Source organism: Oryzias latipes, chromosome 18 (assembly GCF_002234675.1).
Source record: "Oryzias latipes chromosome 18, ASM223467v1".
NCBI lineage: Eukaryota > Metazoa > Chordata > Actinopteri > Beloniformes > Adrianichthyidae > Oryzias > Oryzias latipes.
In genome coordinates this window covers 1912742-1940720 of record NC_019876.2, presented here as the reverse complement: position 1 = coordinate 1940720, position 27979 = coordinate 1912742, and the positions used below count along the sequence as shown (strand labels likewise).

General features: G+C 41.9%; 2 protein-coding genes across 5 annotated transcripts; one reads left to right on the top strand and one right to left on the bottom strand.

Annotated features, from left to right (window-relative positions):
• Positions 1-12: 12 nt before the first annotated feature.
• Positions 13-17374, bottom strand: LOC111949226 (butyrophilin subfamily 1 member A1-like). Of its 3 annotated transcripts, none has more exons than XM_023965845.1 (6): positions 17183-17374; positions 6358-6714; positions 4811-5021; positions 3635-3699; positions 3261-3407; positions 13-1725 (listed from the first exon to the last, which is right to left on the bottom strand). In XM_023965845.1, the coding sequence occupies exons 1-6, from the start codon at positions 17253-17255 to the stop codon at positions 1583-1585; spliced, it is 996 nt and encodes a 331-aa protein (XP_023821613.1). In that variant the 5' UTR covers positions 17256-17374; the 3' UTR covers positions 13-1582. The 3 variants fall into 3 exon arrangements, with proteins under 3 accessions (XP_023821613.1, XP_023821615.1, XP_023821614.1); XM_023965847.1 differs by having other exon boundaries at positions 3294-3407; XM_023965846.1 differs by lacking the exon at positions 17183-17374 and adding an exon at positions 10392-10663.
• Positions 17375-17533: 159 nt separating this feature from the next.
• LOC101164681 (butyrophilin subfamily 2 member A1-like) lies at positions 17534-27135 on the top strand. Of its 2 annotated transcripts, XM_004079597.4 has the most exons (6): positions 17534-17911; positions 19592-19658; positions 21391-21726; positions 23032-23313; positions 23394-23484; positions 24622-27135. In XM_004079597.4, exons 2-6 carry the CDS (start codon positions 19601-19603, stop codon positions 24710-24712), a joined length of 858 nt encoding a protein of 285 aa, XP_004079645.1. In that variant the 5' UTR covers positions 17534-17911; positions 19592-19600; the 3' UTR covers positions 24713-27135. The 2 variants fall into 2 exon arrangements, with proteins under 2 accessions (XP_004079645.1, XP_020567108.1); XM_020711449.2 differs by lacking the exon at positions 19592-19658 and having other exon boundaries at positions 17759-17911.
• The last annotated feature ends 844 nt before the right edge of the window (positions 27136-27979 follow it).

Here is a 27979-nt window from a genome sequence, read left to right as displayed (position 1 = left end):
AGAAGCAGGATGTAGGAGCCACAAACTGTTTTTAATATAGTCTGTATTTTTCCACTGATGGATTTGCAGCTGATGAATCATCTTTACTCTGAATGTTTGTCTGAAAAGTTTCCATTAACAAAAATGTAACCAACCGGCATGTTTGTGCTTCTGGATCCACTTTCACAAATGTCACAAGAAAATCTCTAACCCAAATCAAGATTTGTATTAATAAATAGATTCTTCCAGAGGCTCAGAGAGATTGAATCCACTTTGAGAAACAGAATAAAAGTTCCTCTTTTCTACAGATCATAAACCTGAGCAGCAGCTAACAGCCTAGCAGCCCTGCTAAAACTTCCAGAAATGAAGATCATCTTCTGAGCTTCAACATGGATTTTATCTGAGTATTCTGCAGCAGGAAGCCAAACCAGAACTTATCCGACATTTTATCCAGACATTTGAAGCTTCAAGGAGACGTTAGAAGAAATGAATTAAATACAACAAACAGCTTTAAATGTCTGTGATGTTACAGTTTAAGAAAGATTATAGATACTTTAATTCACATCCACAATAATGGACAGTCCAACAAGGATTAATAAATTATCTTATTACAGCTCCTTGACTTCCGGATTGAAGCTTGTTAGCTAAAAAAAACATCTGAAAACAAAGCAGGATCACCAAGTAGCTTCTAGGATGCCTGTTCAGTTTATGAAATGCACAGAAGAAGAACGACACAAACAAAAAGGTTTGACAAAAAAAAAATTAAAATACATTAAACTGAATAAATACATAAAATGCACTTAAATATTTAAAGGTGAAAACTACACAACAGTCCCCGTTAGTACACAGAAATTCTCCCAGTTAAATACATAAATATGACATTATCGTTCCACATTCAAATCCTTCATACAAATAAAGGCAGTGTGCAAAAAGAGGTAATAAAGTTACAGAACCCTTCATTTTAAAAAAACACAGTAGATAAAAAAAAATCAGCTTCATTTTTCTAAACAATTTTAAAAAAGTTCTTTTGTCTCCGTTTGACATTTTTTGTATAAATGGAGGCGGAGCTTAAAGTTAAAGTCATTCATATTTAGTAACACAAGCAAATGCCCTCATTCAAACAATACATTTGTTGCTGTGCTTTGATCTCAGATCCTGGACTCTTAACGAGGAGCGACTGACCAATCAGAGCAAAGGAAGACTTTATGAAACCAAACTTTACAAATGAATGGAATAAAAATATGATCCCTGAGTTTCAGACTCATGTAAGACCCCCTGAAAGGACGTAAAGTATTTAAAGTCACAGTCCCCATCTCCCATTCACACACTCATAAATCCCCTCATGACGATCAGCAGAGTTGACTGTGAGCTCTGATGTCCAGATTCGTTTACAGAAGGATGACGCCGTCCTTTAGGTCCTGTTCCTGATCAGGCCTCGCTTCAAGCTCTCCTTTGGAACAAACAGGAAAAGGACTGAGGCTGATGAGCTGATGGTCTCAGTTGTTGGAGAATCTTCTGATAATCTCAGGAGACTCTGGTCTTTCATTATGCGGTAACACTCCTGGATCCAAAGCTGTCCAAAGTCCAAAGCTCCCTCTGTGGGTTACTTCTCTCCTTTTGAGTGCTCCCGATTTCTGTTCCCCTCGCCGCTCTCCTGATTTTGGTTTTCAGGTGAAAGGCAGGTGTTCGAGGAAACACTGGATGACCTAACGCTTGAAGACTTCCTGCAGTCTACATTCTGAGAGGCTGTGAACACAAACAGGAAAGGTTAGTGTTCCAGCAGTTCAGGATTCCTCAAACACTTTTCTGGCCACAGATTGTGTCAGCAACAAAGAGAAAGCAGGTAAAATGAAGTAAGTTTTGAGGGTGACCATCGTTTTCCAGATGATCAAAGACTGAAGGGAACCAAAGCGCCTGTTTGTCTTTGAATCTAGGCAGTGGCTTCTTAAACTCTGAGCCACAACATTTCCTTCCATCTTGTCTTCTTTTTCTGATCGTTGTTGCTTTTAATCTATTGTGTTTGATGACTTTTTATTGTTTCCACCCATATTTGTGAATGGCTCTATGCATGTGGATTCAAGGTGCTCGTCAAATGACGTGATTGACTAATTAAAGAGGCTTTAGTGGGCATGCTCCAACAACAGTGAGGCAGGTTTGTCTTCTTGTTCTCAGAAACGCAGGAGTTCAATGACGTCCTGTTTAGAAACAATGGCATCCACTGAATAGATGAAAAAGCAGCCTGATGCGGCGTTCACGTCAAACGTGATTTACGGACAATTCAGACAATTCAAATTGGCTGCTCGACACTTGCAATTCAATTCAATTCATTTCAATTCATTTCAACTCAATTTTATTTGTATAGCCCAAAATCACAACAACAGTCGTCTCGATGGGCTTTGCATCAATTATTGTAAGGTAAACATAAAATCAAAAGGATCATGAATACATAGAATTCAATAAGAAAATACTGAACTAACTAAACAGACTGAACTAAACTGGGCCTACATCCAAAAGTGTGTTTGTGTGGGAGGAGCCACCGCTTCAGGTCATCACTACGTCACAGAAGAAATGAACGACGTTTAGAGATCAGGTTTTTTTTTGTTTTAAAGAGTTTTACAAAAACATCGGTAATCTTGTCTCCATGTCTGGGATCATGACATCATTCAGAGACTCTCTTGGTACGCTGAGCTTCATCTACTGCAGGAGCTGAAAGACGGACGCTTTCAGTCGTACTTCTGCCTCTCTGGACACAATTCGAGGACTTGCTGTCCCGTTTTAGTCCGATAAGGTAAAAATAAAGTTTGTAGTACTGTGTCGACACAACCATAAAGTTCAGGAGGAGAACCATCAGATTCTCCTCCATAATGGTTTTGGACTCCACCCACTCTTCACTTCATCAACACTTCACTATAAAAGCTGAGTCCCTGATTGGTTGACGCAACTACTACGCCAACTCTGGAAACATTGCAATTCCATACTGCCAAAGTCGCACCGCTGCCAGAGAATCCGGCCACGCCTGATGTTCAAAACACGCCACATCTGTACACTGACTTCCCATTGAAACTGGATGTGCGGCTCTTTGGTGTGAACCTAGCTTACAACAACATTAGTGCACGCTTTGACCAGGGTGTCCATCCATCAACGCAGATCAAATGAAGACCAACCGTTCTTACAGCATCTCTGCCTCCTCCTACCGCCTAGTGGAGCTTTGACCTCATTACAAATAGCTGCCCTCCACACCATTCATCCTTTAGTTTCAGTAAACCTGGAATTGGTTTTACTACTGTTTGGTGGGTAGGTCGGCGGGTTCCCACCGGGTCTGGGACATTTCATCCCAAACAGGTGCCACAATGCGAACAGGGCCACGAAGACCAGGGCTTCTACAGCGCAGATGGATGCGATGTGGGGACCCGACCAGAGGAAACCAACTGAAATGACAAGAGGACATCCAGATGTCTCCTACTGTGGTTTGGTTTGATGTGGTCATTCTCAGTCTGAACAAACATAACGTTTTGACATTGATGTTCTATTTCGTAGCATAAATGACTGTTTTCTATCTGTTCAGAGAGCAAAAGAATGGTGTCAGACACAAACAAGACAAGGTTAACGGAAAAAAAACACTTTTAATTTAACTGACGATTTAATCTGGTCTCACCGGTTATGTGGATCTGTGCAGACCTGCTGTGGTTGAACTGCAGCAGCTCAGCTCTGCAGGTGAATCTGCAAAAACTCCATTAGATCAGTTTGTTCATGCAGACGTCATATAAATGAAGTCTTAAAACAGATGGATTCATTTTTCTTAAATAAATGTCTTTTAAACGATTATTTCTCATTTTAAATTAAACTGATTTAGGTAACGCTTGAACAAAAAAACTCCCATTAAGAAGGTTTTTATTAAGTTGTTTAGTCAATCAAGTAGTTTTATTCAGCCAAACACGGTCAGACTGTATGTTTTTAGCCAGGTCAACAGTGTAGGACCTTTGTATCCAGTTCAGCAGGTTTTATCATTTGATGTCAGACATTTTCTGCAGTTGCTGTTCTTCATTTTGTAAAGTTCAGAATTCAGCTTAAACAACAAAAACCTTTTGATTTTTGTCGTCAAGTTGCCAAAAAAGAAACAAAGAAAAAGTAAAGCCGGGTTTTCTTCTTTTCCCTTTCTTCTTCACTTTTATAAACAGACTAGAAAGGCCCAGAACTGGACGTGGATTTAACACTAGAACATATCTGTATTCAAAACGTGATTTTTGGGGATTATTTTTGTCATTTTCTGTACATTTTACACTCATTCACATGTTAGTCTCATTAACACATCACCTCTCTTGTTGATACTTTTTCTTATACCTGTTTAAATGTACCAAGCTTTAGGCATTTTTTACATTTTTTTAATGATAATTCATCAATAACCCTGGAGCTTTTAGTCTCTTTTTCGGGTTTAAATAGCTTTTTTTTTGCCAATTTTGGACAATATTACCCTCTTTTGCTCTAGATTTTTTCCCCTACATCTTGTAGTATTTTGGAACAGAACAGATTAGCAGCGTCAAATATGGAAAACTCTGATGCAGCTTAAAGTTTACAGCTACAATGACTTCTGCAGACCTTTAAGCAAACAGCTTCAGCAATTACTCAACCTTTTTTCTTAAATAAACTTCAGCTTCATCTGCTAAACATTATTTCCACCAAGCAATCAAAGCAGCAACCGTCAGCAGATTATCTTCGCCAACTCAGATTATATACTCTTGATTTGATTAATTTGAGCAGGAAAATGCTTATTTCTGATTACGCTGGAACTGGAGTCCTAATGTTAAACCAAAGAAAACATCTGTCTTCTAACCTGCCGGTTGAATTCTGCAGAACGACTTTTTGTCGTACGGTGATACATCCGTTTGGCTCTTCTGTCTCCGTCTTTTCAGCAGTCAAGGTTCTTCCCTGGTCGTCCAGGATCTTCATCTCTGGCTTCGGCAGCCAGCAACTGGCCGCACACTCCACCATCACCGCTCCACTTTGGACCGCGACCATCGAGATCTTTGGGTCAGACACTGAAACTGTAGAAACAGCTGTGGTCAGTCAAGAAAGGCAAAAATCAGCTAAATTTGTGCTGAGGCTTCAACCATGTGGGATGTTGTAAAACAGAAAAATCCTTTCGACACGCCTGCGTCTCACCTACTCCACCCTTACTTACACTTACATGTTGTCACTACGACCTGTCCCCCACTGCATCACAGTAGAAAAAAATCCTACATGAGTATTTTCACTCTACTGGTTCACTAAGTTGTCTACAACCCTGATTTTCATAAGGACAACCTGCGTGCAGGTTTGACCAAATTTAGTCTCTGTACAGCCCATATCCACCCGTTTACACCGGGGATGTGATACACGCTCATAAACATGCCGAACGGGCATTTTTGAACACACCTTTAGCATACAGTGAGCTTCAAACTGAATGAGCCATGCAGTTGGAACGTGAAATATTGAACCAGTGGAAATCTGGTAAATCTTCCTCCAGGCTTTTTCTCTCACAGCTCTATACTGATATTTGAAAGATTTGGTGTTGTAAAATCTCATCTGGGCACAAACCACAATTATCGATTTGTTATCCATTATAAGTTTGTACATAAGTAGTTGGTACTTTAGTACTTTAGTCTTTTGAAATGATGCCATCCATACGCCACTGCCGAATCTGACTCTGGTTGGTCACAGTTCAGCCGGTTTAACTTTTGACACTCATTCAATGGCTCCTCGTTTCGTCAGTGGAGCCCAAAAACAGACGTAAAAACTTGGCAAGTTTTGAATACAGAAACCCAAAGCATGCATTTTTTCACGTTTAAACAGACTTTTCATTGGAAGTGGTCACTTAAATGTACTTTTGATGGAACACTGCAAGGATGAGCCCGAGTAGCTGATTTTCTTTCCTGTTTTTTTTTCTCCCGGTCAGAACCCAAGACTGTAAAAACAACAGACGAATGGAAGTCTGACGTCCCCCATAGAAAATGCCTTACCACCAGCTCTCGCGGCACGAGGCCAATGTAGAAACCAGTCGGCAGTGACTGGTCCGGGTCGCTCTGAGTCATCATTTCCATGGCAATGGTGACAGTTGTTGCCATTGATACGATGTCTCAGAGCGACAACATGGCGGCGCCCGTATCAAGAGGGAATGGTACTTCCTATTTGGGAACACGAGAGGGATTGAGCTATCCATAGACAGTCAGAACTTGTTTCTCTGAGTACAGCGCCCCCATCTGAGCAGCGGCCGAAACTGCTCGTTTCAGATGTGAAAGCAAACCTAACAAGTTCATCAACTTTCCCCACAGATCCACCCGTGAGACTGTCCTTCTGGGAAATCAACTTCAGAGGAAGAACCGTCCACCAAAGTGTGCTCACCAACAACCAGCTCCACCGTGGAGTTCTCCATCCGGAGTCTGCCTTCTTCCTTTGGGATCTTCAGGCAGTAGAACATCCCAGCGTCAGACAGCTGGACGTTGGAGATCCTCAAAGACACGTTTCCGTCTTTGACCTCACTGTGGAACAGGCTGGTCCGGAACTCAAAGCGCTGGTGTTTCATCTCAAAGACCTCAGAGTTGTCCCGGTACACCAGAGCAGCCTTGGGTTCCAGGTCGGGCCTCGTCCACTCCACCGTTGGACTGTCATCAAACCTGGTTCTGTCCTCTAAACTGCAGGGCAGCGTGACGGCGTCACCAACAACTGCAACCACCTGATGTGGCTGAGCAGAAGAGCCATCTGGGGAACAAACAGACCAACAAACACTCATTTAAATACAAACATTACAAACATATGAAAGAATCTGTTGGAATAATAAGGTCAAATATGAGTCCAAATGTTGACAAATAGAGACAAGACTAAAGTACAAAAACTTTAGTTTGTATTTGCAACACAAGGGGGCGGGGATTCCAAAGTATTAGTTTGAAATCAATCAGTGAATGTTTGCCGATGACACAGTTCAGTTTACTAAAGGAGATTAACACATATTAATAAGTATTATTCTAGCTAATCAGTAATAAAGTAACAAGTAAGAAATGTTGCAAAACTTAATGTTTGGGTCAAAAACCTGGAAGGTAAGTTTGTTGTATTTTAAAACAAAACTGCAGAACTCTTTCAAAGTAAAAGTCCCAAACAGTGAAAGTTTTAGCTCCGTAATTTTAACTTTTACCTAAAAAATAATTGAACAACAACAAAAAGAATGTATGCTACAGGCATGTTGGGTCTGATATGAAGACAAATATGCATTTATTTAAAAGCATGCAAAAGAAAACAGAAATCTAAAGATAATTCAGATTCAGCAGTAATGAAAGGTCGTTTAAAAAAACCTGCTGAACTCAAATATGAGAGCAGCGTTCTTATAAAAACTCGTCTTCATCAACATTCGTACACTTCCAGAGTTTAAACCTGTCAGTAAATTATGTTTTGTGTCTTGTATATGAAAACATATTTACTGGTTTTCAAGGACGTCATATAATAAAAAAGCAAATCACAGTAAAACCGGTTTGTCTAGATCCAGAATCATCCGCCTTCATTTTAGTTTCACTCGATCTTCACTTGAGTATCGTGCTGCTCAGTTTTTAAAGTCACGTCGTCTCTGCAGCTTGAACTGAGACTCCTGAACAAAATGACTCTTGTGTTGCATCTTTCCTTCAGAACAGCCATTCTTAAAAAGTCCATCACGTGAACGAAAGAGAAACCAAAGAGTCACCAACTGAACTTTCCATCACACACACTTCCCCTCATAAAGAGGATGTCCACCTCATTGACACAAAAAGCTACAACCCGGCAGAGTCATGGTGTCTGCATGAAGTTACGTTAAAACACTGAAAAACACCTGAGCTGCACCTGAAGCTGTGGAGAGGTTTCTGTCTACTCTAGCTACTCCTCTGCAGAGACGACTGGACCTTTTTGGTTCCTTTAGTACCCAACACAGATGGAGCCTTGATTACTGGAGTTGGTTCAACTTCCTGTTGTCATCCGTGTTGGAAGTGTCACATGGAGAGAGGAACCTTTATTCATGCAATGGGAGTGCTCACTTATCTGTCCTTTTTGGAGTGTATACAGGGCTGGATAGCATGTGAACTTCCCAAATCACCAAGATTATGCCTCTTAGGGGACAGAAAAGAGGTGCTACTACTAAGCAAAACTACTTTCAGAGTATTGAATACTGGACTGGTGACATGCATTTGTCTTATTTTGAAATCATGGAAAGAACCCCAAAACCCAGCGCTAAAAATGTGGAAAGAAAAAAAATGACTGAACATAGTGCTTGTGAGAAGATAGGAAATTGAGTTGCAAACATGTATCGTGACTGAAAAAATGAGACAGCCTTTGTCTTTATCTATCAATGACGCCTTAATGATGACACGCTAATACACCATTTATAGGAAACTGTTATTAGTAACCCATACTGTTCTGTGTTCTGTTTTTCTTTTTTGTGTATGTATGTGTGTGTGTGTGTGTGTGGGGGGGGGGGGTTGTCATGCATGAAAACTGTTAAAACTCGATTAAACACTTGAATTACAACTTCCTGTTGTCACGTTTGCGTTTGTTTATTCACTTCTTTGTGTTTCTATCATCAGGTCTCCATGTTTCTATTTTTTCCTAAATATTTTCACACTCTGCCTTCATGAATTCAGCAGCTACTTTCACTTCCTCTTTTGGCAAAATTAATTGTAATTTAATAATTAAAACCAAAACAAAAAACAAATCAGTACCAAAAAAATATTAAACTATATTGAGCTTAAAAAATCTGACAGGTCGGTTTATAACTTGAATATAATGAAGTACAGAAAAAATATCATTAAAAATTAAGAAGGTGTTAAAAAAAGGCATAAAATCCGGAACGGTTCTTCTGACCAATAGAACGACTGAGTAACAGCTGTTTGTTTCTCTATAGAAGTCAATGGGATTTTGCAGGTACTTCCTGTTTGAAACGCCAGGGGGAGGGGTCACTCAGTCCAGTTCTCCTATGCAGTCAAACGTCAGCGACGGATGTGGTGGACAGAATCCACAGTTTTCCAAAATAAAACTCTTTCAGAATTAGAAAACAAACAAAAGGGAAATATTTGAAGATACCCTATGTATGTAGTTTTTACCCACTGGCCCCTACAGGAACACGGGTCAGGGGTCAGAGTCCATCAATGGAGAGAGTTTATGCAGCCCTGCTTCTCTACACAATCAGTTAGGTGGATCATTTCCTGCAGCTTTAAGGATTTTCTGAAGTGGTTTTTCCAGATTTTTGGAAGTGTTTTCATTAAAGCAGGAATATAAGAGTCTGCAGAGGAACTCCTTCAAACTGAAGAGCATGTCTGCAGGTGCAATGCATGATGGGAAGTTCATGCAAACTGAGAAAAGGCAAAGCAATGATCTCATTCTCCAAAGCTTTTTATTTGCAGACAGAACTTGTTGCTCAACATTCTTGTTGAGTCATCTGAAAAAAATCCCTGCTGCTGCACAAACTTTCTTTTAAATCCAGACCATCAAACAGAAACAAAAAAAGGAAGGAAAATTTAAGAAGAAATAAAAAACAAAACACTTTTTGAATGTCGGCCTTTTCTCTCCCATAGAAATCAAGAATTGAAGAGAATTTTTTAACATCACTGGAAATAAATTTAGTTATGAGAGGGTTAAAACAGCACCGCCATCTAAAAGAAAATACTGTAACGTCAAGGAGAACACTTGATCTCCTGTGAGCTCTTCACTGACAGCATCCATCCTCACGTCCAGAAGTCTCTTTCTCACAGTCAAACACCAGAATAAATGGTCACCCGGACACCTGAGACCCCCCCCCCCTCCGCCTTGTGAACTGGACAGGTCCTCTGTAATCAGAAAATCCATCCTCATCCTGAATGACACCACCATAGTCTTCATCACTCCTCTATGAAGAAGATCCACGGATCAGAAAGCATATCTACCAAAACACTCCTCCATTCCAAAGAACCTTCCTGCCTTAGACTGAGATTTGCTGGATTGATCCGTTTATGGATCTGCAGACTTCCTAACTGGACTCTTTGTGAGGAAGAGCATCTTTTGGTGCTCCTTCTGGCTTTAGGGTCTCCATGCAGTCAGAAAACAGCTAAACAGTCGTGTCGGGGGCGCTCTGCGCTTAAGTAGAATTCCTCCTGATCAGCCCATAGTTTCAGCTGAAACAGGCTTTTGTTCCTCACTCAGAAAGTTTATCAGCACCACACGTCTGAGGACATCTGAGGGGGTGTTGGTTCACTTCTGCTCAGTGTTGCAACAGCCGACTGTCACCGTAAAGAGCAGAAAGTGTCTAAATCTGACATTAACACCACATTCAGTGCAGTAACGCCGCTTCAGTTACTTTCAGCTCAACATGAAGGTTTTCAGCAAACACTGACACTAAAACGTTGTCCTGATGTCATTTCCTGTCAGATAAATGTCGCCCTTACCTGAGAAGAAGAGCAGGGAGACGAGGAAGAGGAGAAGATGAGGCATCACCAGCTTCCTTCAGCTGTTGAGGATCAGATGAAAGACTGCAGAGAAGCCAAGCAGCTTCATCCGCTCCCTGAAGCGTGTGAATGAAGGAGTGGCCACTCCCTCAAGCAGGTGGCCATCTGACTTCCATTCATTCCACTTTAGAGTAGTAGATTCACAAACACAGCAGCCAACTTCCTGTTTCAACATTTCTGTATTTTCTTTCAATAGAGACACAAAACGTTGATTTTGTTTTGAAATTTTAGTTACCTTTATGTATTAGTTTATTTTACTTGTTTTTAACAGTTACTATTAGTTAAATACCTGCATGTATTAGTTACAATTGTTTGCTAGTTTCTTGTACTTATTTTTTACTTTTACTTATTTTTATTACAGTATTTACACTTTACTTTTTCTTATTATATACTTATAATTAATAATTATTTTTCTTACTATTTACTTTTGCCTGTCTGTCTAATTATTTTTATTTCACATAGTAGTTACTTTAACTTATTACATACTTGTACTTTTTAGATACTTTTGTGGTTACTTATCATTTACTCAAAGTTTTATATTACTTACTTTTACTTAGTAAATGTTTGTACTTTTTTGTACTGTTACTGACTTGTTACTTGCACTTAGTAGTTACTTGTACTTGTTAGTTTTCTTCCCTTATAAATTACTTTTACTAATAGTTACTTTCCTTTTAAAATACTTTTCTTTATTAGTTACTTTTGCTCACTGATTACTTTTAACTTATATGTTTTACCCACCTGTCCTGAGAATGAACTGGCAGCCAGAACTCACCAATTACTTCCTTTTGTTTATTAGTTCTGCCAGCGGCTGCTCAGCAGTGCTGATTCCCTCCACCTGCTGCCTCTGTCTAAATCACTGACACTCTGCTTCACTCGCTGCTGGAACGTCTTGCTATTCCGTCTCTCTGCCTGTTTGTCTTCTTGTCTGTCCGTCTCTCTGCCTGTCTGTCTCCCTGCTTGTCTGTCTTTCTGTCTGCCTGCGTTCATCCTTCAGGATCTCCAGCTCACACTCTCCTCATCCACTGATGCTCAGCTCCATGTTCTCCTCCATGACGCTGTAAAGTCCTGACTCAGATCTTCTCCAAAGACTCTGCTGTGTGTCACTGCAAGCACTTGCTTACTTCCTCTTTTGAGGTCGACACTTCCCCCTTTTGCCTTTCCCTGCTCCCAGTCTGTGGTTTACTCCGGTCACCTTCAATGCCCTCTGCATGGTGTCATCTCTCCGAGTTGCAGTTCCTTTCATCTCAGCAGTCAATCAAACTCAAGTTCTTGCCCTCTTGGGGCTTTCAATAGTTTATTCTACTCATAAACTACTTTTAATTATTTATTTTTGAAAAAAAAACTTGTAGTTGTGACAGAAACTACCCTGAGAGAGAGAAACAAAGGCATGATGGGAAATGAAGGCTAGCTCACTCCACAGCAACAGAGCTGAATTTCTAACGGGCTCCAGCTGCTCTGCAGAAACTATGTCCTAGAAAATGACATGTTTATTATGGAAACATTTCTATTGCATAATTAAAAATAAAAGTCAATACCAGAAATGCTGTTTCATTTTCAAAATGTAAGAGCATTTCTCAATGTATATGCCGAGTTATATTTATAAAAAGAGTTAAAACTTTACTTAAAAACTTGCTTAGGTTGATGCTAAAATGAATTAGTAAGTTAGAAAATCCAAAGTATCTATAATAGCATTAACGTGTTATTCTCTCTATGTCATCATATTTCTTTTTTGTTTTGTTTCTGTGTTCTGTTAATAAAACTGATTAATTCCTACATTTTTAATGAGGAAGGAACGTCTTTGTGGTGTTTTTGCTCCTTTCTCTTGTTGAACACATCAAGATGCAATAAACCTCAGAATGAATCCTCATCTTGAACAGTGATGAAGGCTGTCAGTCTGTGACGGTCATCTTCATCACGACTTCATCCACTGCTGCTTAGGAACTGCCAGCCAAAAAGAAATCTTTAGTCTAAAGCTGGTTAAAGAACTGTCATTTATTACTAACAATGTTGCAGAGTCACTCAAAGCCTTTTGGGTGTAATAAACCTATTTTGAAAATAATATTTTTTTGTCTTCCTCCCACCGTCCAAAAACATGCTTCATAGGTTAATTGACAACTCTAAATTGTCCATAGGTGTGAGAGTGAGAGTGAATGGGTGTGTGATTGTGGATATTCTACACGGCGACAGACTGGCGACCTGCCCAGGGTGTCCCCCTGTCTTCACCCACAAGTGGCCGGGATAGGCTCCACCCGTGACCCCAAAAGGGACAAACGATTTGAAAATGAATGAACGAATGAATGAACCATTTTTATGTGAGGTACTCACTTGAGGATTTGCAAATACTTCATTTTCATGTCAAGCTCTATAAACATTGATGAAGTGTTATTATTGATGACAGACAACTCTGTAGAGCTGACACTTTACTTAGGCTTACAATGAAATATTTGAAAAGAATTCAAACTTAAATAACAGAATAGATGCACATTTATATATATATATATATATTTATTGTTATGTGCAGCATCATGCAGACTGAGAATGTTAAGACACCGAAGCTCCTCACCATGCATGGAGGGTTCCATCCCAAATCCAGCACCCTGAGACTGTATGCTAGCCGCAAGGAAGGAGGCCGAGGACTAGTGAGCATAGAAGCCACTATCCAGGATGAAACATCCAAGATGCATGAGTACATCAAGCTCAAGGCCCCAACTGACAGTGTGCTCAGTGAATGTCTCAGGCAATGGAGAGCAGAGGATACAGTGCTGGAGGACAGATCCTCATGGGAGGACAAACCCCTGCATGGGATGTGCCACCGGACCATAACTGAAGTGGCTGATATAAAGAAGTCCTACCAATGGCTAGAAAGGGCTGGCCTACAGGACAGCACCGAAGCACTCATCCTGGCAGCTCAGGAACAAGCCCTGAGCACCAGAGCAATAGAGGCTCAGATCTACCACACCAGACAAGACCCATGGTGTAGATCTACCACACCAGACAAGACCCAAGGTGTAGATCTACCACAACAGACAAGACCCAAGGTGTAGATCTACCACACCAGACAAGACCCATGGTGTAGATCTACCACACCAGACAAGACCCAAGGTGTAGATCTACCACAACAGACAAGACCCAAGATGTAGATCTACCACACCAAACAAGGCCCAAGGTGTAGATCTACCACACCAGACAAGACCCAAGGTGTAGATCTACCACACCAAACAAGGCCCAAGGTGTAGATCTACCACACCAGACAAGACCCAAGGTGTAGATCTACCACACCAGACAAGACCCAAGGTGTAGATCTACCACACCAGACAAGACCCAAGGTGTAGATCTACCACACCAGACAAGACCCAAGGTGTAGATCTACCACACCAGACAAGACCCAAAGTGTAGATCTACCACACCAGACAAGACCCAAGGTGTAGATCTACCACACCAGACAAGACCCAAGGTGTAGATCTACCACACCAGACAAGACCCAAGGTGTAGATCTACCACACCAGACAAGACCCAAGGTGTAGATCTACCACACCAGACAAGACCCAAGGTGTAGATCTACCACACCAGACAAGACCCAAGGTGTAGATCTACCACACCAAAAAAGACCCAAGGTGTAGATCTACCACACCAGACAAGACCCAAGGTGTAGATCTACCACACCAGACAAGACCCAAGGTGTAGATCTACCACACCAGACAAGACCCAAGGTGTAGATCTACCACACCAGACAAGACCCAAGGTGTAGATCTACCACAACAGACAAGACCCAAGGTGTAGATCTACCACACCAGACAAGACCCAAGGTGTAGATCTACCACAACAGACAAGACCCAAGGTGTAGATCTACCACACCAGACAAGACCCAAGGTGTAGATCTACCACACCAAAAAAGACCCAAGGTGTAGATCTACCCCACCAGACAAGACCCAAGATGTAGATCTACCACACCAGACAAGACCCAAGATGTAGATCTACCACACCAAAAAAGACCCAAGGTGTAGATCTACCACAACAGACAAGACCCAAGATGTAGATCTACCACACCAAAAAAGACCCAAGGTGTAGATCTACCCCACCAGACAAGACCCAAGATGTAGATCTACCACACCAAACAAGACCCAAGATGTAGATCTACCCCACCAGACAAGACCCAAGGTGTAGATCTACCACACCAGACAAGACCCAAGGTGTAGATCTACCACAACAGACAAGACCCAAGGTGTAGATCTACCACACCAGACAAGACCCAAGGTGTAGATCTACCACAACAGACAAGACCCAAGGTGTAGATCTACCACACCAGACAAGACCCAAGATGTAGATCTACCACACCAAACAAGACCCAAGGTGTAGATCTACCCCACCAGACAAGACCCAAGATGTAGATCTACCACACCAAACAAGACCCAAGATGTAGATCTACCCCACCAGACAAGACCCAAGGTGTAGATCTACCACACCAGACAAGACCCAAGATGTAGATCTACCACAACAGACAAGGCCCAAGGTGTAGATCTACCACACCAGACAAGACCCAAGATGTAGATCTACCACACCAGACAAGACCCAAGGTGTAGATCTACCACACCAAAAAAGACCCAAGGTGTAGATCTACCACACCAGACAAGACCCAATGTGTAGATCTACCACACCAGACAAGACCCAAGATGTAGATCTACCACACCAAACAAGACCCAAGGTGTAGATCTACCCCACCAGACAAGACCCAAGATGTAGATCTACCACACCAAACAAGACCCAAGATGTAGATCTACCCCACCAGACAAGACCCAAGGTGTAGATCTACCACACCAGACAAGACCCAAGATGTAGATCTACCACAACAGACAAGGCCCAAGGTGTAGATCTACCACACCAGACAAGACCCAAGATGTAGATCTACCACACCAAACAAGACCCAAGGTGTAGATCTACCCCACCAGACAAGACCCAAGATGTAGATCTACCACACCAAACAAGACCCAAGATGTAGATCTACCCCACCAGACAAGACCCAAGGTGTAGATCTACCACACCAGACAAGACCCAAGATGTAGATCTACCACAACAGACAAGGCCCAAGGTGTAGATCTACCACACCAGACAAGACCCAAGATGTAGATCTACCACACCAGACAAGACCCAAGGTGTAGATCTACCACACCAGACCAGACCCAAGGTGTAGATCTACCACACCAGACAAGACTCAAGGTGTAGGCTGTGCAAAGAGGCGCCTGAAACAATCCAGCACATAACTGCAGGGTGTAAGATGCTGGCAGGGAAAGCATACATGGAGCGCCACAATCAAGTTCCTGGAATAATATACAGGAACATGTGTGCAGACTATGAACTGGAAACCCCAAGGTCAAAATGGGAAACACCCCCGAAGGTGGTAGAGAATGAGAGGGCAAAGATCCTGTGGGACTTCCAGATCCAGACTGATAGGATGCTAATGGAGAACCAACCAGACATTGTAGTGGTGGATAAAGAACAGAGGAAAGCCGTTGTGGTGGATGTGGCAGTGCCAAGCGATGGGAACATCAGGAAGAAGGAACATGAGAAACTGGAGAAATACCAGGGACTCAGAGAAGAACTGGAGAAAGCCTGGAAAGTGAAGGTGACAGTGGTGCCTGTGGTAATTGGAGCACTCGGGGCAGTAACCCCCAAGCTGGAGGAGTGGCTACAACAGATACCTGGAAAGACCTCAGACCTCTCAGTCCAGAAAAGCGCAGTGCTAGGAACAGCTAAGATACTGCAGGACCCTCAAGCTCCCAGGCCTCTGGTAGAGGACCCCAGCTTGGAGGAGAAAACCACCCGCGGAGGGTGAGAGGGGCGTTTTTTTTGTATATATATACTTTCTTTTTGTTAAATAAGAGAAACAGTCAGCCTTAAAAACTCAAACTTTAATGAAAATGCATTGTTGCAGGACTTCACACACAAAAAAATTATTACAAAGAATCTTTAAAAATAATTTCTAAACATTTAGAAGTTTTAGACCTCTGACATGTAATTAAAATTATTTAGAAAAACCCAACAATAAGTCAATAAAAAATAATAACAATAAATAAATAAGCCAATAGGAATAAATCAATACTAATAATAACACTAATAAATCAATAATAAGTCAACAATAAGTCCATAAGTTAACAACAGATTTACCCTAAAAAAACAACAACAAAGAAAAACAATAGATTTATACTGATTCATGTGAGTGATCAGTTTGTGTAACACAGATGTTATGGTGTCGGGTTTCAAGCCAACAGTCTGGCCTCTTATCTAAATGTGTTTCCACAAAATGTTCTGAACATATTCAGACTGTATTGCTAGTTGGTACCACAGTGATCCATCTGGGTTAGCTCTTTTTATTGCTAAGATCCACTTTTTCCCTTGTCTTTACATCATGCTGATCGTTTATGACAGAAACACTAAAGATAGGAATTCAGTAGTTTAGCTCTGACTGATATTTTTTTTTTGATGTAAGTCTGAATCAATTGGAAACCTGCAAGAAAAGTTCAGTCACTGATTCAGAAATGTATAAATCTGTATTACTATAATAGCCTAGTATGCTGTATACGAGTTTAGCAAAATAAAATGTACATTTATGTCGACAGCAAATCATACATACGTCATACGTCATGTTGATAACAGCCCTGCAGCATCATGCATGTCAACATGTGTATGATTAATGAAGCCCCTGCAGCAGTAAAAGGAAAAAATATAGTTCTTACCTGTGAAATGTTCTGCCTTCCTCGTTTGTGGACTCAGATTTTGGCAGTTGAAACCCGCACAATGAACTGGCATTTTGCAAAATGTGTTCACACGATGAACTGCAGTAGTAACTTGACCTCACCAAGATGGCGGTGCTCTCCTCCCATGAGTAACCACGTGATGTCTCCTCTAGTGATATAACTCGTTGCCCTAGTACTAGTAAATGACATTTGTATTAGACTACAATCATAATTTTTTTTATTTTTTTTCCTCTCTATTTCTTTGTGTTTTATCCACGTGGATATGCGTGTAATCTTTTGTAGTTCTAATTTAAAAAAAATATCCAATCAGAAGATGGATCGTTCCATTACGCAAATCCTGCAGGGAATACTTCTGATCCGATCGATTTCTTTGAAGGACCAAAATGACGTTTCTTAAAGATTCAAATACTCAAAACATTGTTGCAATAGAGTGATAAATATGAATAGGAAATATGAATTTAAAAAAACGTAGTGACACACGTAGTGGGCGATTCCAAACGACCCCTGTTCCTAATGCGTCATATCGCATGACCTGTTGACGTGACGATGGCGACCGGATCCCGAACGCCACCGGGATTTTAGTTTTCGGTTATTAACTGTGCAAAGTTGCATAAGTTTCGGTCAAACTCTGTGCCTTGGTGTAGGGTCCGCGCGTGGTCCTGTTTGAGGGACGAGCAGGCCACTTGTGTCTGGCGCGAGGAGGAAGATGTAAGTAAAACCTTTGAAAAACCTGTACTTTGTCTACGTGGCACGCGCACGACCGTAACAACAAGCATGTTTAAAATCTCCTGACTTTAACCCTGAACTCTGGCTGAAATCCGCCTGAATTTGCTAACTAGTACAAGAACGCTGTGTTAGATGGCGGAGTAAGGAGCGCCACCTAGTGGCTTCAGGACAGACATGCAGGGAGGGAGAGGGTGAATGGATGGATGGGTGAAAAGGAAGACACCTCAGTCTAAAGGCCAAACCCTAAAAAGATTAAAAAGAAGGCTCCACAACAGTGTCCTCTTTAACGCGATTCAAACCCTGACAACCAAGTTTGACACTCAAAGTGAATATCTGAAAGGATATGAGTTTCAACTGCGAGAGAGCACAGTGAGGACTGCTGGACACCAAATGGCGGCTGGTTCTGGCTGCCAACTACCTCTGGCTGCAGCTCACCGCTCCCCCAGGGGAGGGGTCAAATGCGGAGATCAAATGTCACACAAGATAGTGTGAGTTAATGTAAATGATTTAATTTTAAAGAGTCTCTTGATGTTGTTAAAAGTGTAGTGGAAGATGTGAACCGCCTCAAACTGCAGATGGTGCCTCTGCAAAAAGAAAATGCTTCTCTCCGTGAAATGTGTCTGGAACATGCACTAAGATGATCTTGTTACTAATGAAATCTGTTAACTTTTATTTATTTTTTAAAACAGCTCCTTCTTATCTCTAAGTGACACTAAAGTTGAAAAATCCTGTTTCTACTTTGTCCTAAAGAACAAAGTCATGTTTCAGCTAAATGTCATTTCTGTTCTTTTGCTGCCTTCTATTGGAGAACATTTATTTCTGACTTGGCCTGGAAAAATGTTTGGACCCTGCATCAGAAATTACTAATTAATAACAAGAGGAGAGACGTCTCATACAAACTCCTACATAGAATATATCCCACTAATCAATACATGTTAAGATATAATGAGACAATTGACCCCAACTGTACTCTTTGTAAAGAACACCAGAAACTATCAGTCACCTGTTTTGGAATTGTAATACTACTAAAAAGTTCTGGAAAGAATGTAATGTACACATTTTATAAATTACAAATCTGACTCCCAATCTCAGAGAAATTTGAACATATTACATTTGGCTGCACGAAAAGAACAGAAAATCAAACTTAAAAGTGGCAGTTAATCTTATTAAAATAAAATATGGAAGTTTCATATTCACAAATCAAAGTTGTCTTCAGTAAAATCTCAGACTCCGTCTCACTGAAGTATAGCGCTCTCTTTTTTTCTCCACGCGTTTCCATGGTGACTCTGTAAATCGCTGATCCATTGAGAATGTCTTTATGTACATGCTGTGCACGCCCATTAACCCAGGGTTACCAAGTTGAGCGTAATTATGCCAACTCATGTCCGGTCTTTTGGAACCGACATACTCAGAGTAAGCAAGTTCAGGCGGATTTCAGCCAGAGTTCAGGCTTAAAGGGTTAAGTTTCTCCCCCATCAATCAAACCAGGGGTAATCCCCTCCCCGACCTTCATTTTCACTCTATTCAGGAAACACTGAATGATGATTTCACTTCCTGTAGCTTCCTGATGTTATGCAGAACAGCAGATTCTGCATGAAGCAGAATCTGCTTCATGATTCTGAAGCAGAAAAAAAATGTCACGCTTCTTTCCCCCCCTCCCAGAATGAGATCATGCAGAGATGTTTGCAGATGCTGCTCACCTGCCTGCTCCTGGTGACGCCTGTCAGAGGTAACCGTGGGTGGGGGGGTGTTGAATCCGGAAACTCTGGGGCTGGAACCATCAATTGTTTATGACTGCCGTATTTTCTGCTGAGTCATCTGTAGTTTTTTTTTTTAAAGCTGCAGTGCACAGCAGTACAATTGGTGGTATTCAGAGGGCCGTGCATGTTTAGAGAAAAACATCTATTGAAAAGAAGAAAAAAGATTTTTGTCCACTATACTTCAAAGAGAAATCGCGTAAAAATAACCAGTCCAAATTCTAAATGTTGTTTTTAATAAAATAGTTTTATGTAATTACCAGAAATGGGGGGTCTGCCTCAGCCACGACCCCCGTCCCTCTGAACCCGCTTCTTCACCTGTAACCCGCTACTCAGAAATGGAGAAAGTTTCTACAAAAAAGTTAAAAAGTTCTATTTTTGAAAGCAAACTGGGTCCATTTTTTTCCTTTCTATTGCTCCAAAATGAAGATTTTGGACGAAGGCAGACGACTCCGGTCAGGCGCATACCATAAATCAGCATTCTAACCAGATCTACTAATTTCCACTGTATTACTAATAAATACTTTAATAATAGATGCAGAAATTACAATGTGCTGTTTCAAATTCAGTGTCACATTTTATTCTGCACTTTTGAAGATGAAACAAGAAGGTAAACTGACAGCAGCATCGCTGTCATGACAGTACAAATACTAAACATATTACCATACATTCAGAATTGAAAAAGTTTTTAGTAACAAAGTGATTACCGTAGTAACCTGTCGGTCATTTCACAGTTTCAAACAATACTTAAATGTATTTAAATATTAGAGGATGGAAATTCATGTTGGTGACACCAAAAAGGTGCAGCCAAGATACACAATAATTTGAGATCACCCAGATGGACGCAACGCTGCACAGATCACCTGGTGTGAGATGTATATTTTTGTTTTTGTTCCAACATCACCTGTCAATCAAAACAAAAATATCACGAGAAAGGGGTGGAAGCAAAACCCCAACCTGAGCAAACGCAGCTGGAAATTTAGTACTGAACTGACTGAAAGCTGCCCTACAGACTACAAAACAATGCATTATGGGACATTTGTCCTGATGGGTTTTTGTAGTTGAGTGATCAATTAAAATAATTTCAAATAGCAACTGATTAAAAAAAGGCTACATCCATTACAAAACATTAAAATAATTATAAAAGATGTAATATCACAGATCATACTTAAGGGGAGAGGAATATTAAAACTAAATTGAACGTAAAAGGACCTTAGCTTCGCCCTCATGCCCCCCCCCTGCCCCCCCCCTGCGCTCGCGTCTCATTGATTATTTCATTGCTTATTTTATTGATCATTGACGTGCCCCTTCCACGTTTGATGTATAAAAAATACGGAGGCTGGGGGAGGCAAATTTACTGGTCGCACATATGCGACTGGATGTAAAATTCAGTCGGACACTCAAATTTTGGTCGCAAAATGCTATAATGCTAAATGCTGTTATCTTTGGTAAAGGTTGCAGACCCCTATTTTTAACTGATTTTTTGTCTCTGAATGTCGGGAGTTTGAGTGAAAGTAATGAACATTTCAAGAAGAACATCTGAGAACGGAAACGTCAAGGTTTTACAATGATTACAAATGTATTTCCATTCGGCGATTACAAAAGAACCAACAAAGGATTTCAACTGTGAGGATGAACCATTGGAGGAAGCTGCTTCGTCTTATTTGTGGAAGCTAAACTTCATCTTCATTGATCTTTTCTTAGGCCTGACGGCTCCTCCCTCCACCGTCGTCACGGTTAAAGTCGGCACTGAGGCCGTGTTGCCATGTCACCTTGGACAGGGTGTAAACTCCTCCACGCTGAGGATGGAGTGGATGCGGTCCGACCTGAGCCGCAACTTCGTATTCGTGTGGGTGGAGGGTAGAGAGCGGCTGGAGCACAAACTGTGGTCGTACCTACAGCGCACGTCGGTGCTGTTCAGTGGGATGAAGCGAGGGTACGTTTTCCTGCAGCTGACCAACGTGACGGCGTTGGACGAGGGGACCTACATCTGCCGGGCTCCACGGCTCAGACAGAGATGTTCCGTTCAGCTCCTGGCTTGTAAGAACAAGTTCATCTCTGGATTCAGGTTTTTGTTCTCTGTTGTTCAGTCGGTACACAGAGTTCTGAAGAAATCTATCAGATAAAAGTTCATCACAGCCTGATGAGACAGTAGATGAGCTAGGTTTGTCAGTGCTCTGTGCCAGATTCTGGGTCAGGATGGATACAGAAACTTGGTGCTGGTACCGGTACCAACAACCTGTACCGTGTATAACCTGGATGTTAGGACTTCATTGCAGGACTTCATTTCAGACATGTCCGTCACTTATAGTTTATGCAGTTTTGCCATACAATTCTAGCCAATCATTTAACCTTTCCAGCAGTTGTGGGCGGGCTCATGGGTAAAGCTGTGAGGGTGGGTGGAAATTCAGGTTGTAGGGAACACTTGTACAGTGTCTTGCAAAAGTATTCAGCCTGTAATTTTTTGTGAAGAATCAACAAGTGGGATACAATCATGAAGTGGAACAAAATTTATTGGATATTTCAAACAAAAAAAAAAAGAAATATTGGACGTGCAAAATGATCCAGCCCCTTTCCTTTCAGTGCAGCAAACTCTATCCAGATGTTCAGTGAGGATCTCTGAATGATCCAATGTTGACCTCAATGACAAAAGATGATAAATAGAATCCAACTGGATGTCATCAAGTCTCCGTATAAAAAAATACAGTTTTATATCTTCATGTTTGCAGCCTGAAAGGTTGAAAAGTTCAAGGGGCCGAGAACTTTCACAAGGCACCGTAACAATCAACAGGTGTGACACACTGACTTTTCGGTGAATGTGACTAAGGCTTAAGGGTGTTTCAGACTGGACACATTTGGTTTGCTTAAATTGAACTATAGTGCATTTTCCCTGCTAATTTGGAACAACTTTTTTGTCTGAATACACCCAAGTATACCCTGGTCCGGGACCAGGAGCCTCTCTTTTACCCATTTTTCAAGGTGGTCTCAGTTCGCTGTTCTTTAGTTTTAAAGTAACTTTTTCAATGACCGTTTAGACGCAGAACCATTTCAAAAGTGCCCGTCTTTAATTCTGCGTCTTTTCGCAGGCGTCCTGAAGCCACCGTCCTTCTGCTTTACTTTCTGTTATGGGAAAATTCCACACATTTACCCACAATGCAACTTCAACCCGTTTCCTTTGAGGAGTCTGACGTTGCAATAGTTAATATGTAACATATGAATTATTAACTTAAGATAGATATACGATATATCTATATGTCACAGAAATAACTTCAGACCGACTCATTCCAGAGTGGATTAAGTTGATTGTCTTTGCCTCCACGGCTGTCTGGTGCCCCTCTCCGACAGTTGCATCGTCTCCCCCAGCGGTCAGTGTGGTCAGGGAAGTGGAAAACACAGCAGAGTTGTGGTGTGAGTCTGCAGGCTGGCATCCAAAGCCGGACGTCTCATGGTTGGACGAGACCGGAGAGCCTCTGCCTGCTGAGCGTGTAGAGACGCTCAGAGATGCAGACGGCCTCTTCAGGGTCAGCAGCAGAGTCCTCGTGGACAAGAGGAGGAGCAACAGCGCCACCTGCAGACTCCAGACGCAGAGCATCGCCCAGAGCAGAGAGGCATGCTTTCACATTAGAGGTGCACTGAGTTTTATTTTTAAATGTGTGCAGATACTTCCTATAGCAGCTGACTGACTGACTGTCTGTCTCCGCCTGCAGTCCTGTCCTGGTACATGTATGTCATTCTGGGGCTTGGTTTTATCGGCACCTGTGTGGCTGCAGGGTTCCTGGTTTACAGTTTCAGACTAAGGTAAAACTTATTTTCCTCTCATATTTCTATAAATATCACACGTATTTTGATATTTTTTAATCTAAGCTTAATAAAAATTGTATTCTTTTATAGTTAAGCTAAAACGTTATTCAGTTCTTTCTTTCTATAAAGCCCCGCCTCCATCTACATTATTAGGTTGAGTTAAAACTGACCGTAACCTCCAGAGGCGGTTTTCTGGCGTGCTCCATCATCTGTGAGTCTCTTTTGCCCCGCCCACATCCCCAGAAACAACACATCCTGTCAAGATGGCGGACGGACAACTTTCCTCCAAAGTTCAGCCTTTCATAGTCGCTGAGCAAAAAACTCTCCCTTTGAGAACCAAACATGCACCACGTCAGATTGGTTCTAGAAGCCCGTCAAGTGTGTTTGTCATTTTTCTTTCCTTTTTTAATTTTTTTTAAAGACTCTGCGCCTTACAATCCGCAGCACTTTTTACACGGATTAATTCCAGTTGTGTTTACAAATAGATTTTGAGAGATATGCAGCGCTCTGTCAAAATGTTTGCTATTGTAAATTTGCCAGTGCAGCTAATGTGTCCCAGTGTTGGCCAAACTGCCTCTTTTACGTGTCACTTGAATGTTGGGAGTTAGCATAGTCACAGTTTGCTTTAGTGTTTATTTATCAATCAGTTTTTATACCTGTTGCAAACAAGTTTGGGAGTTTCAGGTGTTGTGAATACACTCAAATACCTAACGCTGTTATGTGGCTAACATGTAGCGTGTTACAAACGGGTTCTAGAGTTACTGTGAGCACGGTTAGTAACGTCTGACTCACGACAGACCCAACTCTGATCCTTTTGTCTGGCTAACGCGTTTTAAGCTACGTTTATACTTCCCTTGGGAAAGCGCATTCAAGCAGCCACTACCGATAAAAGTCTTTGTTAACACGCGTTTCGGGCTTGCACGTTTAAAAACTCTCGCGTTTACACGTAACTACAGAAGTTTCTATGGCTGTTTTTGATCATGCCTGATGTGTTCGAAGATTCATAGTTCGTTACGCCTTATACATGAAAGAAGTTCCAAAAATAGACCATTCAGTGGCGGTGCGCCCTATAGTGTTTTTACTATAACTAAAAGTAAAACACAGTCAAATAGAAATCTGTTCTGCTTTTTCCAGAGACGATTCCAGTTGTGGAAAAGATGCTGAACCAGAGACCAACGCTCCAACGGATCAAGAACTTCAGACGGAGCAGGAAGTCCAGGTCTAACTCCAGGAAGAACTGCAGATGTGGGCTGTATGTTGGGTCATGGTTTAATTCATGACCAATCAAGAACACCAGAGAGTTTCTGTCTCCGTGACAACTAACTCTACTGGCTGAGGCGTTTGTATTTTAAAATGGATGCCAAGATTTTTAGTTTTTACCGAGTGAGTGTTTTGCCAAAGCTAAGCTGTGATTGGTCCGTGAGTTTCACCACTTGGTCATGTCAGGTTTTGCACTCCGTCAGATTTGGCGAGCTTTTTGCTGCGTTCAGGAGAAGGCCGTCCTCCGTGGTTTCAGCTCGTTTTTCTGTCTAAACTATACCAAGTATAAGTAGACACGAGCAGAAGGACAGAATAACCTGAAGGCCAGAGCGATGCGGGTTTCCTGTGGAAAAAACGGAATATTTCATATCCAGGCAGTCACAAAGAAAAAGGCTCTCTGCTGATTTTCTTTGATGGTGCTAGATTTGTGAAAAAACTGAGATTGACGTATTTGACACTCACAGTCATTACTGTACAATCTGAAAAGCCTTCAGGTGAAGCAGAAGAGTCCTCTCATGCTTTTCATCTAAAAAAACGTCCGAAGAAAGTCTTAATGGACCGGGACGGTTACGTTGGAGGCTGGTGCACAAATGAAGCCAAAAACTTTACAGCGGGTTTGAATGTAAATGTTATACAAGCACAGAATGTAGGGGCGTTTCTTTCAAAGTTTATTGTTTTAAATTTTAGCAAAAAACAATCACCACAGATATGCTAACTTTGGCTGTGTCAAAATCTAAGGGCTGCGTTCTTCTTGGGCTCCATTTGAAGGCCGCTTACATCACGGCACTGCGATAAGTTCTGTCCAAATCCAACGACTCCTTCAAATGTGGCTAACGAATACGGCCTTCTTTTTCCTGCTTTCAAAGATTAGTCTGGTGTATCCTTCTATGCTGTCCATATCCCAAGATGCATTGCAGCCCGAACACCTCCAAGATTAAAAGTTTGAATCAGATATGCCAGGAACATTTTGAGCTCCATCCTGCCACACTACTCCTCTCTGTTCGGGACTTGTGGTTGCTAGGCGATGGGACGTTCTCTGAAGTAGCGGCTGGAATTATCTAAAGGCTAGACTCGTCCAATTCATAGCATTTTACATCCGGCCTACCCGCTCGACGAAGGACCGGGCCAACGTTGCCAGGGAAAGCCGCTGCCGCTGAAGGATGCAGCCCTTGAATTTGGACACGCCCATAGTCTTCAACAGGGGAGGAGCCTCCAGGCCTCAAAGCCTGGTGTGTCTGATTTCCAGAAATCACTACCCTTCCCATGACTACCTGGATCAGGTGTGTCCAGCCAATAAGACATGCCAGACTAGAACAAGTCGCAAAGTAAGCAGATCTTTAACCTTTTTATTGTAAAAAAAAAAAAACAACTCAATTTTGTATGTCATTTATAAAGCTTCTTATAAAGTGTCTCTGATCAGCTGTAAAGTCTATCCTGATGGAACTTCAGTCACTAATTGAACTCTCTAGCCTTAAGCTTTAGTCACATGCACCTGTACGGGGGACTCTGCAGGTCGTTGGGTTGTCCGGGCCCATGGGGGGGTTATAGAGAAGACTGTCCGCATCTTAAAGGGTAAGATGCGGTAAGAAGGGTGCAGGATTTGGACAATAATTGCATATAAACTACAGTAACCCTTGTGCCATCCTAGGCTCTTTAACATTGGGAGTTGGGTCATCTAGACCCACTAGACAGTGCTCTAAACCTTTTTTCTTCAATGATTTGTGACCTTCACTGGTGTCCATGGATTACATGAAATCTTTCCACCTTTATCCACCTTTGTCATGGTAGGGGGAACACGTCAATGGAAGGGTGGGGTCATCTAAGATACAACAAGGGTTAAATACGCGTCGCAGCTAAAAAACAAATTTATGTAAAGCCCTCGACGGACATCTGCACACATCGGCGATTGACAAACACAAGAAACACATATGAACTAGGTAGATCACGCATAAATCACGACAGACAGAAATTTCATTCATGGAAAATGTACAAAATGTATTTAACAACCCTCACGTGTTCTTAAGGTGTTATTACGACCTGTCAACAACCTTGATATCTCGTGGTGGGCACCTGCGTTCCCCGTACAGGTTTGACCATTTTTCTCATGTAAAGGCACTAATTACTAAGGCAATAAGACTGTCATGTTCCTATGATGGGTAGACTATTTTCTTGCAGATCAGATATGATAAATGTGCAAAAAGTGGACAAGACTTGAGTCAAAAAAAGCCTTCACCTTGAAAGTGTTACTGTAATAACGTGTCATTGCACTGCAGTTGATAAAACTGTAAAACTATGAAATATTTGAATGATTGTTTTATCGTGTTTTAAAGTGGTAAATGTCTGAACTTTGGAATCTTTAGCATTAAACTCATTCCCTTCATAAATGTCTTTGGACTAAAAGTGTGGAGTCATCATGGGTGCTCTGTTTGTGCTCACACCTAACGCTGGACTTATGCTGGTCCGTCTGCGGTGGCTCCCCCCACATGGTGCAAACGTAAGGAGGTCGACCTCTGATTGGAAGACTGCAGGTTCTGTTCCCACCCATGTGTTGGCAAGGTCTTGAACCCCACGTTGCTCCTAGTGGTCATAAGTTGGCACCAGTATTCTGCAGCGTGTGAATGAAACTGTGACTAAAGCGCTTTGGGCCTTTTTAAGAAGGTAGTAAAGCGCTACACAAGTACACATCTTTTACAGTTTGGGTTGTGTGGGGAGTCCGTCCCACGACCATCAGTTAGGTTACGTGGTCTCTGGTGTGTCCCTCCTCCCCCTGGATTCCAGAAAAGTGGTTTGTCCCCCACCGTACTGTTCACTGATGAGTGATGGTCGTCAGTGTTGCTGGAGAAGGTGAGGTCTTCAGGGTTTATTTGGTGGAGGAGGAGCAACAGTCTGGACTGCCTCACCAGTCAGAGCAAAACCAATGTGGTTATTGTAGATGGTCCAGTCACTGCTGGTTCTTACCTCAGAGACATCCTAGAACCATCATCATCCCCTAATTCCACCATAAGACCCCTGACTTTCTGCTCATCCATGAAAACATGGTGGCAGAATTGGCACAGCTGGACTTCAGGAAGTGGGAGTGACTGATGGGCTACCAGGAAATGTCCCCTGACCCGGAACCCCAGAGAGCAGGTCTGGGACCAGCTGAAGCAGAGACTGGATGAGGGTACCCCACCCCCAAGTGACCTGGCAGAACTTCAATGTAGCACCTATGGAGGAGTGGAACGCCTCAGAA